General features: G+C 37.4%; 1 protein-coding gene across 1 annotated transcript; it reads left to right on the forward strand.

Annotated features, from left to right (window-relative positions):
• The first annotated feature begins 870 nt into the window (after positions 1-870).
• On the forward strand, positions 871-13,517 carry LOC108754953 (zinc finger protein Xfin-like). Its single transcript, XM_018497632.1, has 11 exons — positions 871-1,779; positions 4,586-4,717; positions 5,072-5,279; positions 5,365-5,779; positions 6,138-6,604; positions 6,720-7,048; positions 7,131-7,390; positions 7,515-7,788; positions 7,942-8,124; positions 8,208-11,522; positions 12,285-13,517. The coding sequence occupies exons 1-11, from the start codon at positions 1,573-1,575 to the stop codon at positions 13,143-13,145; spliced, it is 6,651 nt and encodes a 2,216-aa protein (XP_018353134.1). The 5' UTR covers positions 871-1,572; the 3' UTR covers positions 13,146-13,517.
• The last annotated feature ends 2,554 nt before the right edge of the window (positions 13,518-16,071 follow it).

The following is a 16,071-nucleotide window of genomic DNA, read 5'->3' on the forward strand; positions in this document are numbered from 1 at the left end:
TATATATAAAGTAATAAGTAATTAATTAAAATAACTCTTATTCAAATAATTTCTAATATAAATTTATAATTGTATTACTTTATTTATATTTACATTAATATTGAATAACTGATTATATTTTTTTAACTTTCATCGTTAATTAAATCCCTCTTACATAATTAGACACTTAATATACAAACCTAAAAGACAGTCTTCCAATTTGCGATGGAAACGCAACCTAATAAACGACGCGGTGCGGCGCGGCGAGGTACGATAATAAAATAAACACTCCAATTCACATTAAATCAATCGAGGGGCATTCAAATTCCTCTCTCTCTCTCTCTCTCTCGCAACCGAGTGTCTTTCCAGCCAATAGGCTAGCGGCGATCGGTTCGCGCTCACGGCAATCGCCAATCGGCGGCAGTTTGTCGTCCACGTGGAATAGCATCCCGCGTATAGAAGCATGATGCCACGTGCGCGCGACAATCGTTCACGATCTTTTCTCCGTGAGTGGGAAAACGCAATTTTCAAAAATGCGGTTAGACGATCTTACACGCTTGGCCGGACACGCCGCAACGGCGTTGCACGCGCGCCGTCGACCGTTGTCGGAGCTCTGCGTTGGAGTACCGTCACGTCACCGGTACGGCTGACGAAACAAGTGTCTGTATACAAGATGGCGGCGCCCGGAGTTAAGACCGAGGATCGCGAGGAAGCAGCAGCGTGTGTCAATGATGCCGCAGCGACGAGGAGAGTGAAGTGAACGGGTGGCCGGTGCTACGTGCGCGGTAACTACGACAACGACGACCCGACTCGACCCGACCGACCGACCGGTGCGGTGCGGCGCGGCGCGGCGCAGCGCGGCGCGGCACAGCGGAGTACGGTACGGTACGGTGCGGTGCGGTGCGGAGCGGTGCAGTGCAGGGCAGTGCGTGTTGCCTAGCCTATCCCGGGTAGAGCGGTATCGCAGCGAGCTGAGCATCACGGCGGTGGCAACGGCAACGGCTAAGCGACAGCGACAGCGACTGCGGTGGCAGTGACGGTTACGGTGACGGAAGCGTCTCGAAAGATGCGGTCCGAGCAATGGAAGAAACGGCAGGGACTCGACGCGTAGCCTTGGCCAATGGTGGTTAGTAGGCAGACAGGCAGACAAGCAGGTAGTCGAGCGTATTGGGACGTAGGCGCGTCAGGCAGGTAAACGAAGAGGTCCGAGGCGTGGGATCTCTGTCGGTGGGAGAGGAAGTGCGGCGAGGAATCAGCTACGATCAGTTTCGTCCCCAGGCAGCGTCACGACTCACGGCCGTGCGGAGCTACGTCCTCTACGTCGTTTATCGTCATTCCATTCCCGTACCGCGTACGTCCGGTTGGGAGATAGCGAAGTGCGAAGCGACTACGTCTTGTCTGGTTTTTGCGTCGCTCCCTGTAGTCTCGCCATTGACGCCGACGGCGACGCTGGTACGGAGCAAGCGAGAAAGGAAGTAAAAGAGAGAAAGAGAGAGAGAGAGAGAGAAAGAGATAGAGAGAGATAGAGTGCGAGAGTGAGAAAGAGGCGAGCGAGGGACGCGGAGCTTTCTCGAGAGACTTGGCGACATAACGATGGCGACGATATCGACGATCACGACAACGTCGATGTCGACGTCAACGACGAGGATCGAGACAGCGATGGCGACGGAGCCGAGAAGGAACTATAACGAACTGTGTCGCTTATGCGCTTCTTACGACGCCGTTAGGATGCACATATTTGGCCAGGAAGGCAAGAATCGTCAACTCGTCGACAAGATTGAAACGTGCTTGCCGTTCAAGGTAAGTCTTCCTTCTCTTTGTTCGCCTTCTTCGCGACATGCTGAGATATTATCCTGTTCCTTGTGGGATCGCAACAAATCATCTATTTCCTTCTCTCTCTCTCTCTCTCTCTCTCTCTCTCTGTTTCTCTTTCTTCCGTCTTATTTTGTCTTCCGCAGCGTCCCTTATTTTCTCTCGCTCTCTCTCTCTTTCTCTTTCTCAATTTCGTTTACTTTTCCGAGTGACCTCCCTTGGTACTTCGTGGCCCTGCACGATTCGTCCTCGATCTCATTCTCCCGATAAGAGACGAAGAGGCAAAAGGAGTGCGAGAGCGATAGAGAGAGAGAGAGGGGGGGGGGAGAGGGAGAGAGAGGAGATTCACGGACGACTCGTTCGGTGTCGACGGGGCGTTACTGGGTGAAGGTTTTCTTCCCGCCGCGTCGTCACCGTCGGCCATCTCGCTCGCTCATCCGCTTGTACACCGAGAGCGTGCTCGATGACGAATTCCACCCGGTTGGCCATCGCTTATCGAGGACGTCGCGACGGCGAGGTCGGCCTGACGCAAGGAGACACGCTTCGTCGCGCGACGCACTGGCGACATTTTGTTTGCTGCTACGGCACGGCACGCGTTACGTGCTCCTCCACGGGACCACGGGATTTAACCGCCGTCGCGCCGTTATCGTCGTCGTCGAGTCACACCGAGTCGCCTCGTCGACGCGTAACTACGGACCGCGTTCCGGTTTATTTTCAATTTCCTGCTACAATTGGATATTTCCATTGTCACGTGTATCATCCCCTCGCAGCACCGGTTTATCATTCAGGCTCGTTGTTAATCTCGTCCTCGTGTACAACGGGATTTACACTAGCACGCGGCGTTCGAACTGGAAGATGGAAAAATTGCATCGCACGATACGCGTGATCTTTCCCAAGGTGCATCTCTATTATTATATAGATTGTCTTTCTTCAGTAGAAAAAGTAACTCTACAAATGTTGTAAAATTCTTTAATATGATTGGTTTATACACTTAAAATACTTAGATGCGGGAATTTAAGGGAAAGATCAATCATGTCGAAAGGTATTACAACTGTTGCGAAGCTACTCTTTGCGTTAAAAGCGTCTATTCTTTGACAAAAAGAGAGAATTCGGTTATTTCCATTACACTAGATTATTGCATATTAACTCTGTAGCTTAGTGTGACTTCGAAGTGACATACTAATATATCTTGTTGATTATTTAATTTTTAGAAAACAAAAATTTTTACATAAATTATACAATTTTTTTATAGCCACGAAACAATTCGGGCTATAGAGAGTTAAAAGCTGCTATACATGAAATCAGCAGAGTTAAATTAAAAGCACATTTTAAACGATTAAATGCTCAATAGTGACCGTCACATTATTTAATAAAGTATTAGTTCCCTATCAAAGTTAATTATATTATGCCATTGTATTCAGGTACTTTATATTAAAGCAACTTTTAATGTGCACTGATATTCAGTGTAATTTATCGAATTTACTATTAAAATCATACCTTGAGAATTACCTCGTCAATAAGTAATCGCGTTCCAATTTATTTCGAATTTCCTTCTATACTTGGACTGTCATTTGCATCATTCTCTTTTATTTATCGATGTTATTTATTGTTATATATTTTATCTCCGTGCATGATGAAATTTTTACCGGATCGTGTGTACAATCGAAATCCACGTGTTACGAATTTTGGTATATACACGAGCACCACATTTTGGTATGGTATTTAAACCGAAAGATGAAAGAAATACTGTACGAAACACGTGATCTTTTTTAAGTTGTATCTCTAGTCTTTATGAAAAAGAGAAATATGATGTAAAAGCATCAATTTATGTGTCTCGTGAAACTTAAATATACCTGAAATATATATGTTCAAGAGTTTATGTAACATAAAAAATAATATAAAAGCGTTTTATGATAATTGAGATAATGATGTATAAAGTATAATGAAATTTTATATTCATAAAGCTAATTAGAAGATTAAAGCGCGCTGTTTTCTGATTGAAAAATTTTTGAGTTAGATGTTTACTCTAATGGACAATCAGGACATTGTAAAAATTAGCAATACGTGTGAATAATAATTAACAATGAAATGTTTAAAATGTTAATAAAACTTTTTTCATATTCGTTTTTTGTTTTATCATTTGCATTGTTATTTATCTTCTATTTACTAGTTTTCAATGTAATATGTCTAAAGAAAAAAAGTTTTTAATGTTTTAAGAATAAATTTATTCAAAGAATATTCCTGGAATAATATTTTATGAATCATATATTATGAAACTGTTTGGGTTCTGACTGTGTTTTTTCTCAGAAAACACAACAGAAATCTAGGGAATAATTGAGTAATTCGATCGAATAATTTCATAATATGTGCCGTAGAGAAATATATATTATACTACTAATTACACTATTAATTATAGTCACATTTCCGAAATAAATTCATTTTTACGTATATATGTATTAACATCTAACTTTGATAGAAAGTGGCGCTTTTCGTATTTAGGTGATGTACTCACATAAACAATGTTCCTAATCGTATTTTATATATTTATTACTATTTTACATAAACATGAATCATTGCCAAAATCTTTGTTCAATAACTATATATAATTTAATCGTCTCTTTAATATTATTATTATCATAAGTCATAACATTGATTTCCAATGGGGTATTTATCCAATGGGATATCTGTTAACAAAAGACAAATTAGAATAAGATTTATATCAAGATATTAAGTCACTACACTAATGTAAAATTTTAACGCACTCTTGATGAAAATGTCGAAATTGTTGTTTCAGATAATGGAAGATGATTATTTGCCAAAAGTCCTATGTTATCGATGTATGTACAATTTGGAGAATTTCTATGACTTTAGGACTGCGTGTGTTAACGCAGCTGTTTTGTTGGAAAGAAATAGGCCGAAGGAAGGCGTAAGTATTCGAATCTGCAAAATGTTAGAACATTTGCTCCTTGAAAATCTAAACTTTATTATAAAAATAGGATATAAATAAATTGAAACGTATTTAAGCAATATATTACTAATGATTCTTGAAATTAATTGGATTTGTATTCTAAAATTTTCTCTAGTTTGAAAATTACATCAAATATATGATATATATTTTATAAAAAAGAAATCATTTCATAATATATTGCATAATCTAACAGTTATTCCTTGTATGTCTTAACACACAGAAAAAATCTTAATTATTACAAAAAATGTATTGTAATATTATAGTTTGCAAATTTGTAATTTTATAAAAAATTTATTGCATGTTATATCATAGGTGAGCGATGAAGGTGCAAATGACACTGCACAATCCTGCGAGATGCGCGCGGCGTTTCTTAAGAAAGAAAATATGCCAGTACTTATCCCGGAAGCACCCATAGTCAATCCCAATGCAGCATTGGGTACGCCACCGAGATTAAATTCGGATGGTGAAGCAGATCCCGAGATCGAAGAGATTCTTGACACAAGTGAAGGTACGGACGAAGGTACGCTCGCACATTTTCAACTTGATTCTTATTTTGCTTGGTAAAGAAACAATTTATCGCTAACACGTGTTATTTTAATATGAAGCCACAGTGATCGACGATTCGGAAGATCGGCGATCGGAATATGAGATGGCATACGAAATGGACATGGAGACGAATCCTAGCGACTTCTTGGAAATGACCCCGATGGTAACCGAAGAAAATGAAGAGGAATGCAGTACAAACAACACGAATGCTGCGACTGCTCAAGATACCACGGTCTTTCCACATACATCACAACAACATGAGGTCTACGTCTGTTCTCTATGCAACAAAGCGTTCAGTTCCAAGGGCCATTTGTCTCTGCACGCGAGGATTCATGTGGGTGAGGGTGATGTGATTGGCGAAAGAGTAATTACCGACGACCATACTTCGTACCAACGACCGTATCAATGTGATCTTTGTCATAAATCGTATTCTACTGCGAAACATCGCTGGGGGCACGTTTCTACAACGCATCGGTAAGTGTGCTTCAATAACACATTACTATTTTCCATATAAATTGTCTACTGTGTACGATGTATAACGATATCATTGTTACAGTTTTTTTAGTCAAAATTCCAATTAAGACAAGTCGAGTGAATAAAAATTTATCTATAGTAGTTGAAATAATATCGTCAGAATTGATTCAAAAATTTAATTATATTATTTTATTAAAAACGATTCTTTAAGAGAGAGACTCAACTAATTTTAAAAATTATGTAGTTTTCATTTAATAATTCACGATTCATAATTATTGTAGCTCATCATGTTGTCAACATTTGAGAAGACATTAAAGATATCTTTAATTAATATTAAATATTTGTCTTCTTACCTCAGGGGACATCCTGCAGTAACGTGTGCGTATTGTTCTCGTATATACTCGACGCGATATAATCTCGATGAACATATAAAATCACGACATGCTGGGCTACCACCACCCCCAGAATTATCGGTTCCTCTAACGCGTACGGAAACACGTTACCAGTGCCAAATATGTCCGATGGTGTTTACGGATCTAGCAGATTTCAATGCGCATCGTCAGATATGCATTCACGAACAACGTACAGATTTATTAGGTCAAACCGAAGCGCAGAATAATAAAATTTTCGCCGATACATCCGACGTCTCGAGTATAGATTTGGATGACGAGAATAAAGACTTTAAGAATGCCGAGGCTAAATTGGCGAAAAATCCACAATTAACTATATTGAAACAGGCGCTGACTAAAGGAGACAATTTAAAACGGAATTTCGATGATGATGGTTCGACGTCTAACAGCAAGCCGAAAAAAATAGTTAAGTCAGGTAAAATTTAATTATTAATTATTTAATTTAATGATTATTAAAACAACAATAAAATTGAAAGAATGCCATATGGAATTAATAAAAACCGCCTAATCTTGAATATGTTATTATTTAGAAGAAGGCGAGGCAAATCCTCAGAAGAGATGGTATTGTGAAGCTTGTCCACAAAGTTTTACATCAGTGGAGAGTTTAAAAGAACACGAAATTAGACACGATGCCGAAAAGCCATATATTTGCATACTATGCAACAAAGATTTTGTTTTGAAATCTTCATTAATTAGGCATATTACAATGTTACATGGTGTTGATCCTACTCCTATCATCGACAGTGATAAGTGTCTAAAGGCAACAGTAATGTCTCAGAATTGGAACGATCGAGTGGACGTCAGCGTTTATGAGCAAAGTGAAATAAAAGACCCACCAGAGCTCTCGTCGTCACCTGAGGTAAAGATAAATTTTTTATTTCTTACTTTTTATTATGTCATAAAGACATTGCTACAATATATTATGTTATTACGTTAAATAGATAAATTTAGAGAATGATGACAAGGATTATAAAAACAACCATGAGAATGTAGAAATTGAAACGGTATTTGTGTGTGAGACTTGTAAGCGAGATTTTAACGATCGAGCATCATTATGGCTGCACATACGAGCAATGCACAAGGAATATGCAGCATTTACCTGTGGAGTGTGTTTAAAGATGTGCTTTAATAATATACAACTTCAAAATCATGTCTTCATGTATCACGGAAAGTCTAAGCTTTTAATCTCGGAACAAAGAAGGTATAATTACATTCTATTTTGTCTGTTTTCTTTTTACATTAGTTTATGTGATGAAATGTACGCTAGTATGCATTATATAAAATGTAATAAATCAGTGCTTATAAATATGCGATTATGGATGCAGGTATAGTTGCACGATATGCGGTAGACAGCATGACTCGAGAAAAAAGTTAATCACTCATGTCTCTATACATAATGTCGATCCTGCCTATGATCCTGGAAGTTTTGTACAATTGAACAGTAATTATTATAATGAAAACTTGAATGGTGGTAACGAAGGCAATGAACAAGTATTAGATTTTGACGGAGAAGATGGCGAGAAGGTTGATTGTTATATTTGTTATAAATCTTTTCCGACTGAGGATCATCTTATACGACATCAGAGAAATGCTCACAAGGTAATATTTTGAAACGCATGTTAATTTTTTAATAAGAGTTATAGTTATTTTTAATAAGCACAATAATATAAATAGTATAAATAATATGAATATAAATAATATAAATAGTATAAATTTTTTAAATGGTATACATTTTATTTTCTTTTGTTACAGTCTGACCAAATTTCGTTAGGAGATGCTGCGGGTGGTGGAAATACTCTAAGTGTCAATGGCAATGGTAATAGAGCGCAGTATCATTTGTTTTTTGTTTGTGAAGTATGTGGTAGTTCACATTCGAGCAAATGGGAACGTTGGTTGCATATCAACAACACACATAACAATGAACCTTCTATTAAAGTAAGTTTGAGAAACGAAAGAAAACTTATTCTTATCGCGTTGTTTTATATATTATTCTAATTTTGTCCATATCATTGTTCTAGTGTGAATTGGAAAATTGCGGAAAGATATTTGCGACGAAATCGTTACGTAATGAACATCTTCAGCATCATGCGATACAAGGACCTTCGCCAAACACCTGCGAGATATGTGGAAAGTTATGGCCTACTCGCGTTGATTATTGGAAACACGTGATGGGTGTACATGCAGACACAGTGCCTCTAATTTGTGGCGTTTGTTTGAAAGTATTCTCCGACGTTATGCAATTGAGTGCACACGTTAAAGCGAAACATTGGCCACTAACCAGTGGTGATTTCTGTTGTGATATTTGCGGTAGACCATATTCCAATAAATCGAAAATGTCTCGGCATAGAAAGATCCATGGCTTGGAAGCGGCTATGGACGCTGCATGCGATAATAGCAGTTTTAATGAAACGACCAATGAATCGGTGAAACCTGATCACAGTAATGGCGCTTCAGAAATAGAGTTAAATTGCGACCAGTGCCCTGAACTTAGTTTCACGACATTGGACAGTTTGTGTAATCATCGACGGATAACGCACAATCTTTTCCCGTGCGATTTATGTAGCAAATTTTATGGCAGAACGTCACATTTATGGAAACATGTAAATAGGGTGCACAAAGGACACACAGACGTGACCTGTCCTTACTGCGCAAAGACAAGCGCGTCAAGGGATCATCTGGCAGCACATATTGCAAAGATTCATAGGTTCATACCCACAGTGGGTAAGGACAATCAAAACTGCGTCACTTCCAAGTCCTTGAGTACAGACGATGGTGTCTTGCATTATTGCGAAAAATGTAACAAAGGATTCCATAAACGCTACTTGCTCCGTCGTCATATGAAAGGCTGTCAAAATTATCGTAAAGATCCTGGAGCGTTGTTGACTCGTTGCCGGGCTTGCGAGAGGATATTTAAAGATCGCGCGAGTCTGCAGAAACATATTGAAAATCATCATACTACATATACTTGCCATTTGTGTAATGAGACGATCACTTCCAAGCTAGGTATCATGACACATAACCGTATCAATCATATGGATCATCCGGATCTGACGTGCGACCACCCGAGCTGTAAAAAACTTTTCCGCACTAAAGAAGATTTGGAATCTCATCGAAAAGATCACAAATATCATAGCAATCTGGACGTTTGTGATTTTTGCGGTGACACCGTGGAAAATAAACTGAAACTGAAGATGCATGTATTATCGTTGCATCGAAACGAGATCGGCGTATCCTGCGGGGTCTGTCTCATTCCAATGAAGGATCCCAAAGATTTGAAGAAACATGTCGAAGCGGTGCATAGCAGCGTTCTGTCTAAACCAAACACGTGTCAGGTATGTGGCAAGCAATATGCATCCAAATGGAAGGCTTTTGATCATACGAAGAAGTGTCATGGTAAAGTTTTCCTCACATGCAAACAGTGTTTAGCCGTTTTTACAGACGAGAACGATATACGCGATCACTATGAACATGTGCATAACGTTCCAAAGGACCAATTAGCTATTTTCGAATATAGAATGGATATTGGTGCAAAGAGGGAGGGTTACGAGACTCCTGATATCATTGTGAAGGAGGAACCGGATGATTTGGAGTTTGACGAAGAAATGTGTGACGAAAGTTCAAATGATTCTCGCAAACGTAAAAGATCGCCAAACGATACGTATGATTGCGAGATGTGTCCCGAGATCTTCCTCAATTCAGACACTCTCGCTAAGCATTATCAGAACGTCCATAATACAGACCCCGTCCGTATGTTCAAGAAATTCAGAAAGGATAATAGCGATGGCAAGCGCAAGATGAGAAATAGAAACAACTTTGAATGCAAGAATTGCAAAAAGCAATTCTCTACTAAGACTCTGTTCTGGAATCACATCAATGTATGTACACGACGAAACTCGATAGGTAGATTTGACGTGCCGAATAATGTTCCGACATCAATTCTGGAGTCTCATCTGAAAAACAATAATCAGATTCAACGAGAAGAACCGGTACCGCTTACGAACGAGTCCAACTTGAACATTCCCGACTTCAATCTATTCGAAGACATCAATTTGCAATTGTCAGCTCAGAAACCTGTGCCGAATCTTATGCCATTGTCACAGATCAAAGCGACGGGTAACGGCAAATGCTCGAGAAAAGACTCACGCAAGGTGTATGATGAATCGACCAATACCGAGTGTACGTGCGAAGTTTGTGGTAAACAATGGCCCGCCAAGAAACATTTGTGGCAACATCTAATTCGTTTCCATCGCGCTGAAGCTGCTGTTACATGTGGCGTATGTTTGAAGCTGTGTAAATCTTACCAAGACTTGGCCGACCACCTGAAGGCTGAGCATGCTCCCGTTTTGTCGCCGGAGGGCAATAATTTCACATGTAAGACGTGCGGTAGATATCATAACGCGAGAAGCAAATTGCTGTTGCATATGAGCATCCATATCGGAAACTTCCGGTGTCAAAAGTGCCAGCAAGGTTTTGCAAGTGAGGAGAAACTCACCGAGCATGCAACGAGTTGCAGTGGCAAATCGGAGTTTGAGGATAATACAGTGGCAGATGAAGATAATGCAAAGAATGACAACGACGAAAAGGGCAGTTTAATCGCCGACGAGACATCAGTCATTGAGGAAGCAGAGGAAGCGGAGGAAGCAGATTTTGAATCAGAAGGTGAAGGAAGTAGGGATATTCATGATGGAGATAATTCGGAAAATAGCGAAGAAGACAATTCGGAAAATAGTGACGATTCAGACAGCGATAGTAATAGTAGTTCAAGCGAAGACGAAAACGAAAATGAAGAAGGAGAGGAAGAGGAGGAGGAAGAGGAAGAGAATGAAAACGAAAATGAATCTGATACGAGAACTACTAGTAGAGCGAGCGGTGATAGTGTATCGTGTAATTCCGATAGTGATGAATCAGATATGGATGAAACGGAAGTGGACGCAACGGAAAAGAAAGGTGTACAATTGAACGATATTAATAGATTCAGGATATGTGGTGAAGGTATTCAAGAGAATATGCCAGTGGAGACAAACATCGAGGATCAGAAAACTGATCTTACATCCATAATGGATGCTGTAGAACAGACTACATCAAATAATTTAAATGATCTTTTGATTTCTAATGTACCTGGAAACATGGGCACCGAATTTGAGGCATTTCGAGTCGAAAAATTACAACAAGCTAAAGCTATAACGAGTGATGTAGACTCTGATAACGAAGACGATGATGATAATGAGGAAGATGATGAGGAAAATAATGAAAATGAAGAAGAGGAAGAAGATGGTGAAGAAGGTGATCAGGATGAAGGTGAAGATGAAGATGAAGGTGAGGCTGAGAGTGAGGCTGAAAGTGAGAATGAAAATGAAAATGAGAATGAGAATGAGAATGAGAATGAGAATGAGAATGAGAATGAGAATGAGAATGAGAATGAGAATGAGAATGAGAATGAGAATGAGAATGAGAATGAGAATGAGAATGAGAATGAGAATGAGAATGAGAATGAGAATGAGAATGAGAATGAGAATGAGAATGAGAATGAGAATGAGAATGAGAATGAGAATGAGAATGAGAATGAGAATGAGAATGAGAATGAGAATGAGAATGAGAATGAGAATGAGAATGAGAATGAGAATGAGAATGAGAATGAGAATGAGAATGAGAATGAGAATGAGAATGAGAATGAGAATGAGAATGAGAATGAGAATGAGAATGAGAATGAGAATGAGAATGAGAATGAGAATGAGAATGAGAATGAGAATGAGAATGAGAATGAGAATGAGAATGAGAATGAGAATGAGAATGAGAATGAGAATGAGAATGAGAATGAGAATGAGAATGAGAATGAGAATGAGAATGAGAATGAGAATGAGAATGAGAATGAGAATGAGAATGAGAATGAGAATGAGAATGAGAATGAGAATGAGAATGAGAATGAGAATGAGAATGAGAATGAGAATGAGAATGAGAATGAGAATGAGAATGAGAATGAGAATGAGAATGAGAATGAGAATGAGAATGAGAATGAGAATGAGAATGAGAATGAGAATGAGAATGAGAATGAGAATGAGAATGAGAATGAGAATGAGAATGAGAATGAGAATGAGAATGAGAATGAGAATGAGAATGAGAATGAGAATGAGAATGAGAATGAGAATGAGAATGAGAATGAGAATGAGAATGAGGGTGAAGCTGCAGCTGAGGAAGAGGAAGAAGAAGAGGAAGAAGAGGAGGATGATGAAGATGACGACGGACCGCCTGTGTTAAGTCCAATAATGCCTTTGTTACCAGAAAACGAATCTGAGGAGTACAGCGGTACGACAGATCGCACGAGGCATAAGCTTAGTCCAATGATTTCGTTGAGTATAGCTAAAGATCTAGAGGAGTGCGAAATAACCGAAATACCTAATGACACGGACAATGTGTCAAACACAGTCAACTTCTTCGCGGCTAATAATAATGATTTGCCCGTAACGTGGGACGAGAATTTGGATGGTAACGTAATTAACAATGGCGATTGCAACTCCGACGCTGGAAACAGAGAGAAAAATGAGGAACTCGATAAGGAGTACGTAAAAATAGAAGTAAACGAAGGCGACTTTGAGGAAGATTCCGTGGATGAGAACGTAGTAGATAACAGAGAAGATGATGGAGATCAAGTGCATGAGGTGCATAATCTGGACGGAACTGTGTTAATGGTGACTAATGACGCGGAAGGTAATCAAATTTTGATAGAACAAAACGTGTTAGATATCGATAACGAGGATTCTAATATCGAAGCGGCGCAGTATATTTATCCAGAGAACACTTACGAGATCGAGGAAGAGGATTATCCAACGCGAAATGAAACCGATGTTATGCAAACGGACGAGATACAAGGTAGTATGTCTTATGTTCAAGATACATCGGAAAACGAAGATAGTATGCAGAATGATATCGAGGAGAACAGTGATGTGCAAAAACAGTAGGACGTGAGTGCCAAAATGGAGGAAAATCTAGAATAATAAATCTGTAATAAAGTGTAAGATAATTAATATGAAATTAAGATCCTTATAAAAAGAAATTACATACATATGTACCTTGAAAAACGAATATTGTATAGTAGAATAAGCTTATAGCTTATAGCTTTGGAGGATTTTTAATAGACTGCATAAAAAAGGGGGGAGAAAGAGGGGGGAGGAGGGACAGAGAAAGAATAATTACGACAATTTCCAATGGAAAACATTTTGTTTTCATTGATCTGCCAGGAGCTTTGCATTCATTCACTTGTGCGATGTTGCAAGCTTCCGATTAATCGTTTCAAAGAATAATACGATTTTGAATTATTAAGCATTGTGTGTACTCTATATATATATATATAGTACATACATATATATAAGACGTTATTTAGATTATTATAAAAGCTATAATTTACAGTATCTTTTTTTTAGTTTCCGATATTTAATAGATATCAATGGTTCGTTACGAAGTACCATTTATTTATATCGGTATAACACTTTTTTGACAATAATATGCTCCGACTATTCACGTGAAATGCCATCCACTAGACAATAGGTCACGAATTTATAAAACTTAATGATCATGGAAGTTCTGTCATTGATGTTAGGAGAATCAAAATTTACAAACCACATTACATTTCTTTTCTCAAACTGTACAATATATTTTTTTTTAAGCAACGATTTTAATCATTTAAAAGATGCATGCAGAAAATAAAAGACTTTGTTAATTAAAAAAAAAGCCTAAAGTAAACATTAAAAGATGATGAATAAAACGCGTTATTTCTAAAATTGACATTTGTACGCGATCACGCAAATATCTAATTTCTGCAATTAAAATTTTTTAAATCAACTTGTGTTTTTCTGTGCAAATTGATTCTATTAGCAAATGATGACAGAACTATATACTAAAATCGAATTAGATGCATAAAAAAAAGTCGGATATATTATAACAAAGAAATACTATATATGTTTTATGTCAAGATTTAGCATCCTATCTTTCAGGATTCTTTTTCTTAGTGTAATGAAGAAGAAGTATAATGCACACTCGCTATATTTTTTATGGAAGTGAAGAAAGAAATAAAGGAATTAATTGTGAATAATAGCTTTAAATGATCAATCTGTACAGTTACGTAATGCGAGCGTGTTTGTACATGAGCGAGTGCATGAGTGTATGTCAAACGATACAGATGTGACTGAAGACTTATATATTAAAGAAAAAAAATGTACCTCGTACAAATATTTACAATTAGTTGAGATTAATGCGATGATAATTGCTTTGTATTATATTATAATTTAACCGTCTTGCAGATTTTCTCAATTATTCAGTCGAATGTTTTCAATTAAGAATCAATGGAAGAGAGAATCGTTTAGATTGAGATTTTTTTTAATCTCGCAATTTTTATAGGCGCGTACTGACAAAAAATTAGACAAAAAAAGTTGAATTTTTAGAAATAGCGTTATCAATTTCTAACATGTCAGCGATCTCTGTTTTTCCTTATTATTTATTATATTCATTCCAAAGTAATTTCTAAGATATATTAGGCTCTTTACGAAGGAAAACCACTGATTTGCCATCCGTATTATGCGATTGTATGTGAACGATCTACTTGATATTGCAGAGGAGGGGAAGGAGAGAAAAATTGGAGTGTTGACGTTCATTTAGAAAAATATTTAAATATCGTAAATATGAAAATTCATACTATCTTTAAATATTATGATTTTAAAGAAGTGTGTGTGTATATTATACATACATATGCCTATATACGTTTGTGTATATAATATATATGTATATTATATATGTATATGTATCTACGTATATGTACATATTACATACATATATGTTCAAAATTCATAAGATTTATAGATATACGTACATTGTTCTAGTATTTCCACATCTTTTAAAATCCCTTTTTTTACATAACAGTTGCTAACATTTACGGGTTAGTGCCACTAAATGCGACTATTATTGCTGCATTTTAAGTTAATAGAATGATTATAAGAATAAAGTACACTCATAATTTATATGCTATGAATGTGTATTATTTACATATTCAGCTGGACTGTACAATGAATTTGCTTTACACAAGCGTGCATGAAAATTGTTTTCTCTGGAAGAACTTCTAATCGTGACGAAAAAAATTAACGAGACGGAAATGGAGTCAACATCACAATGTGAATATCATGTCCGAAGCTTTTCTTTGCTCTGCACGAATGGAGCGTGAATCATATGTATTGTGTAATACAGACATGCGAAAGGGATATTACATGTATAATTTATGACAAATTATCATTCTCTATATTTGTTCACAATTCACAGATTACAATAATTATTCTCCATGTGTTTTTGCAAAATGAATTTCTTATTTCTTATTTTCCTTTCCAAATACGTATTTCCTTTCCCGTAAAAGCATACGTAATTAGTGACTATGTACATAGAAAATTACATATATACATCGCATATAATTTCTAATGCTGTTTTACCTATGAATGATAGAATTTAATATCTTTTTTAAAGCGAAAGTTTAACGATGGATACAAATTACGTAAATATATATAACATACAAACTTAAAAATTATTAAAGCAAGTCAAGTTTCTAAAATGTAAATGAACGATGAAATGTCGTTGTATCAGTTAACAATAAATAAGTTAAGATTGCCCATTTTTCGCCGGAAAAATATTTCATTTATTTTGATGACGTTATAAGAAGAAATTACGTCTAATTTCTTGCCTCTGATGTTATAATTCAATAGAGCTGCAGTAAACTAGTCCAGAGTCTTAAGGAAACGTGTGCCTAACTCGGTCATCTTAAATACGATATCAAAAGCGAGGAAATTGCGAGGAAATATACGTTAAATCTTAGAGCTTATGTCTATATAAAAGACAATAAAACTACTC

This window comes from Trachymyrmex septentrionalis, unplaced genomic scaffold (genome assembly GCF_001594115.1).
Source record: "Trachymyrmex septentrionalis isolate Tsep2-gDNA-1 unplaced genomic scaffold, Tsep1.0 scaffold83, whole genome shotgun sequence".
Classification (NCBI taxonomy): Eukaryota; Metazoa; Arthropoda; class Insecta; order Hymenoptera; family Formicidae; genus Trachymyrmex; species Trachymyrmex septentrionalis.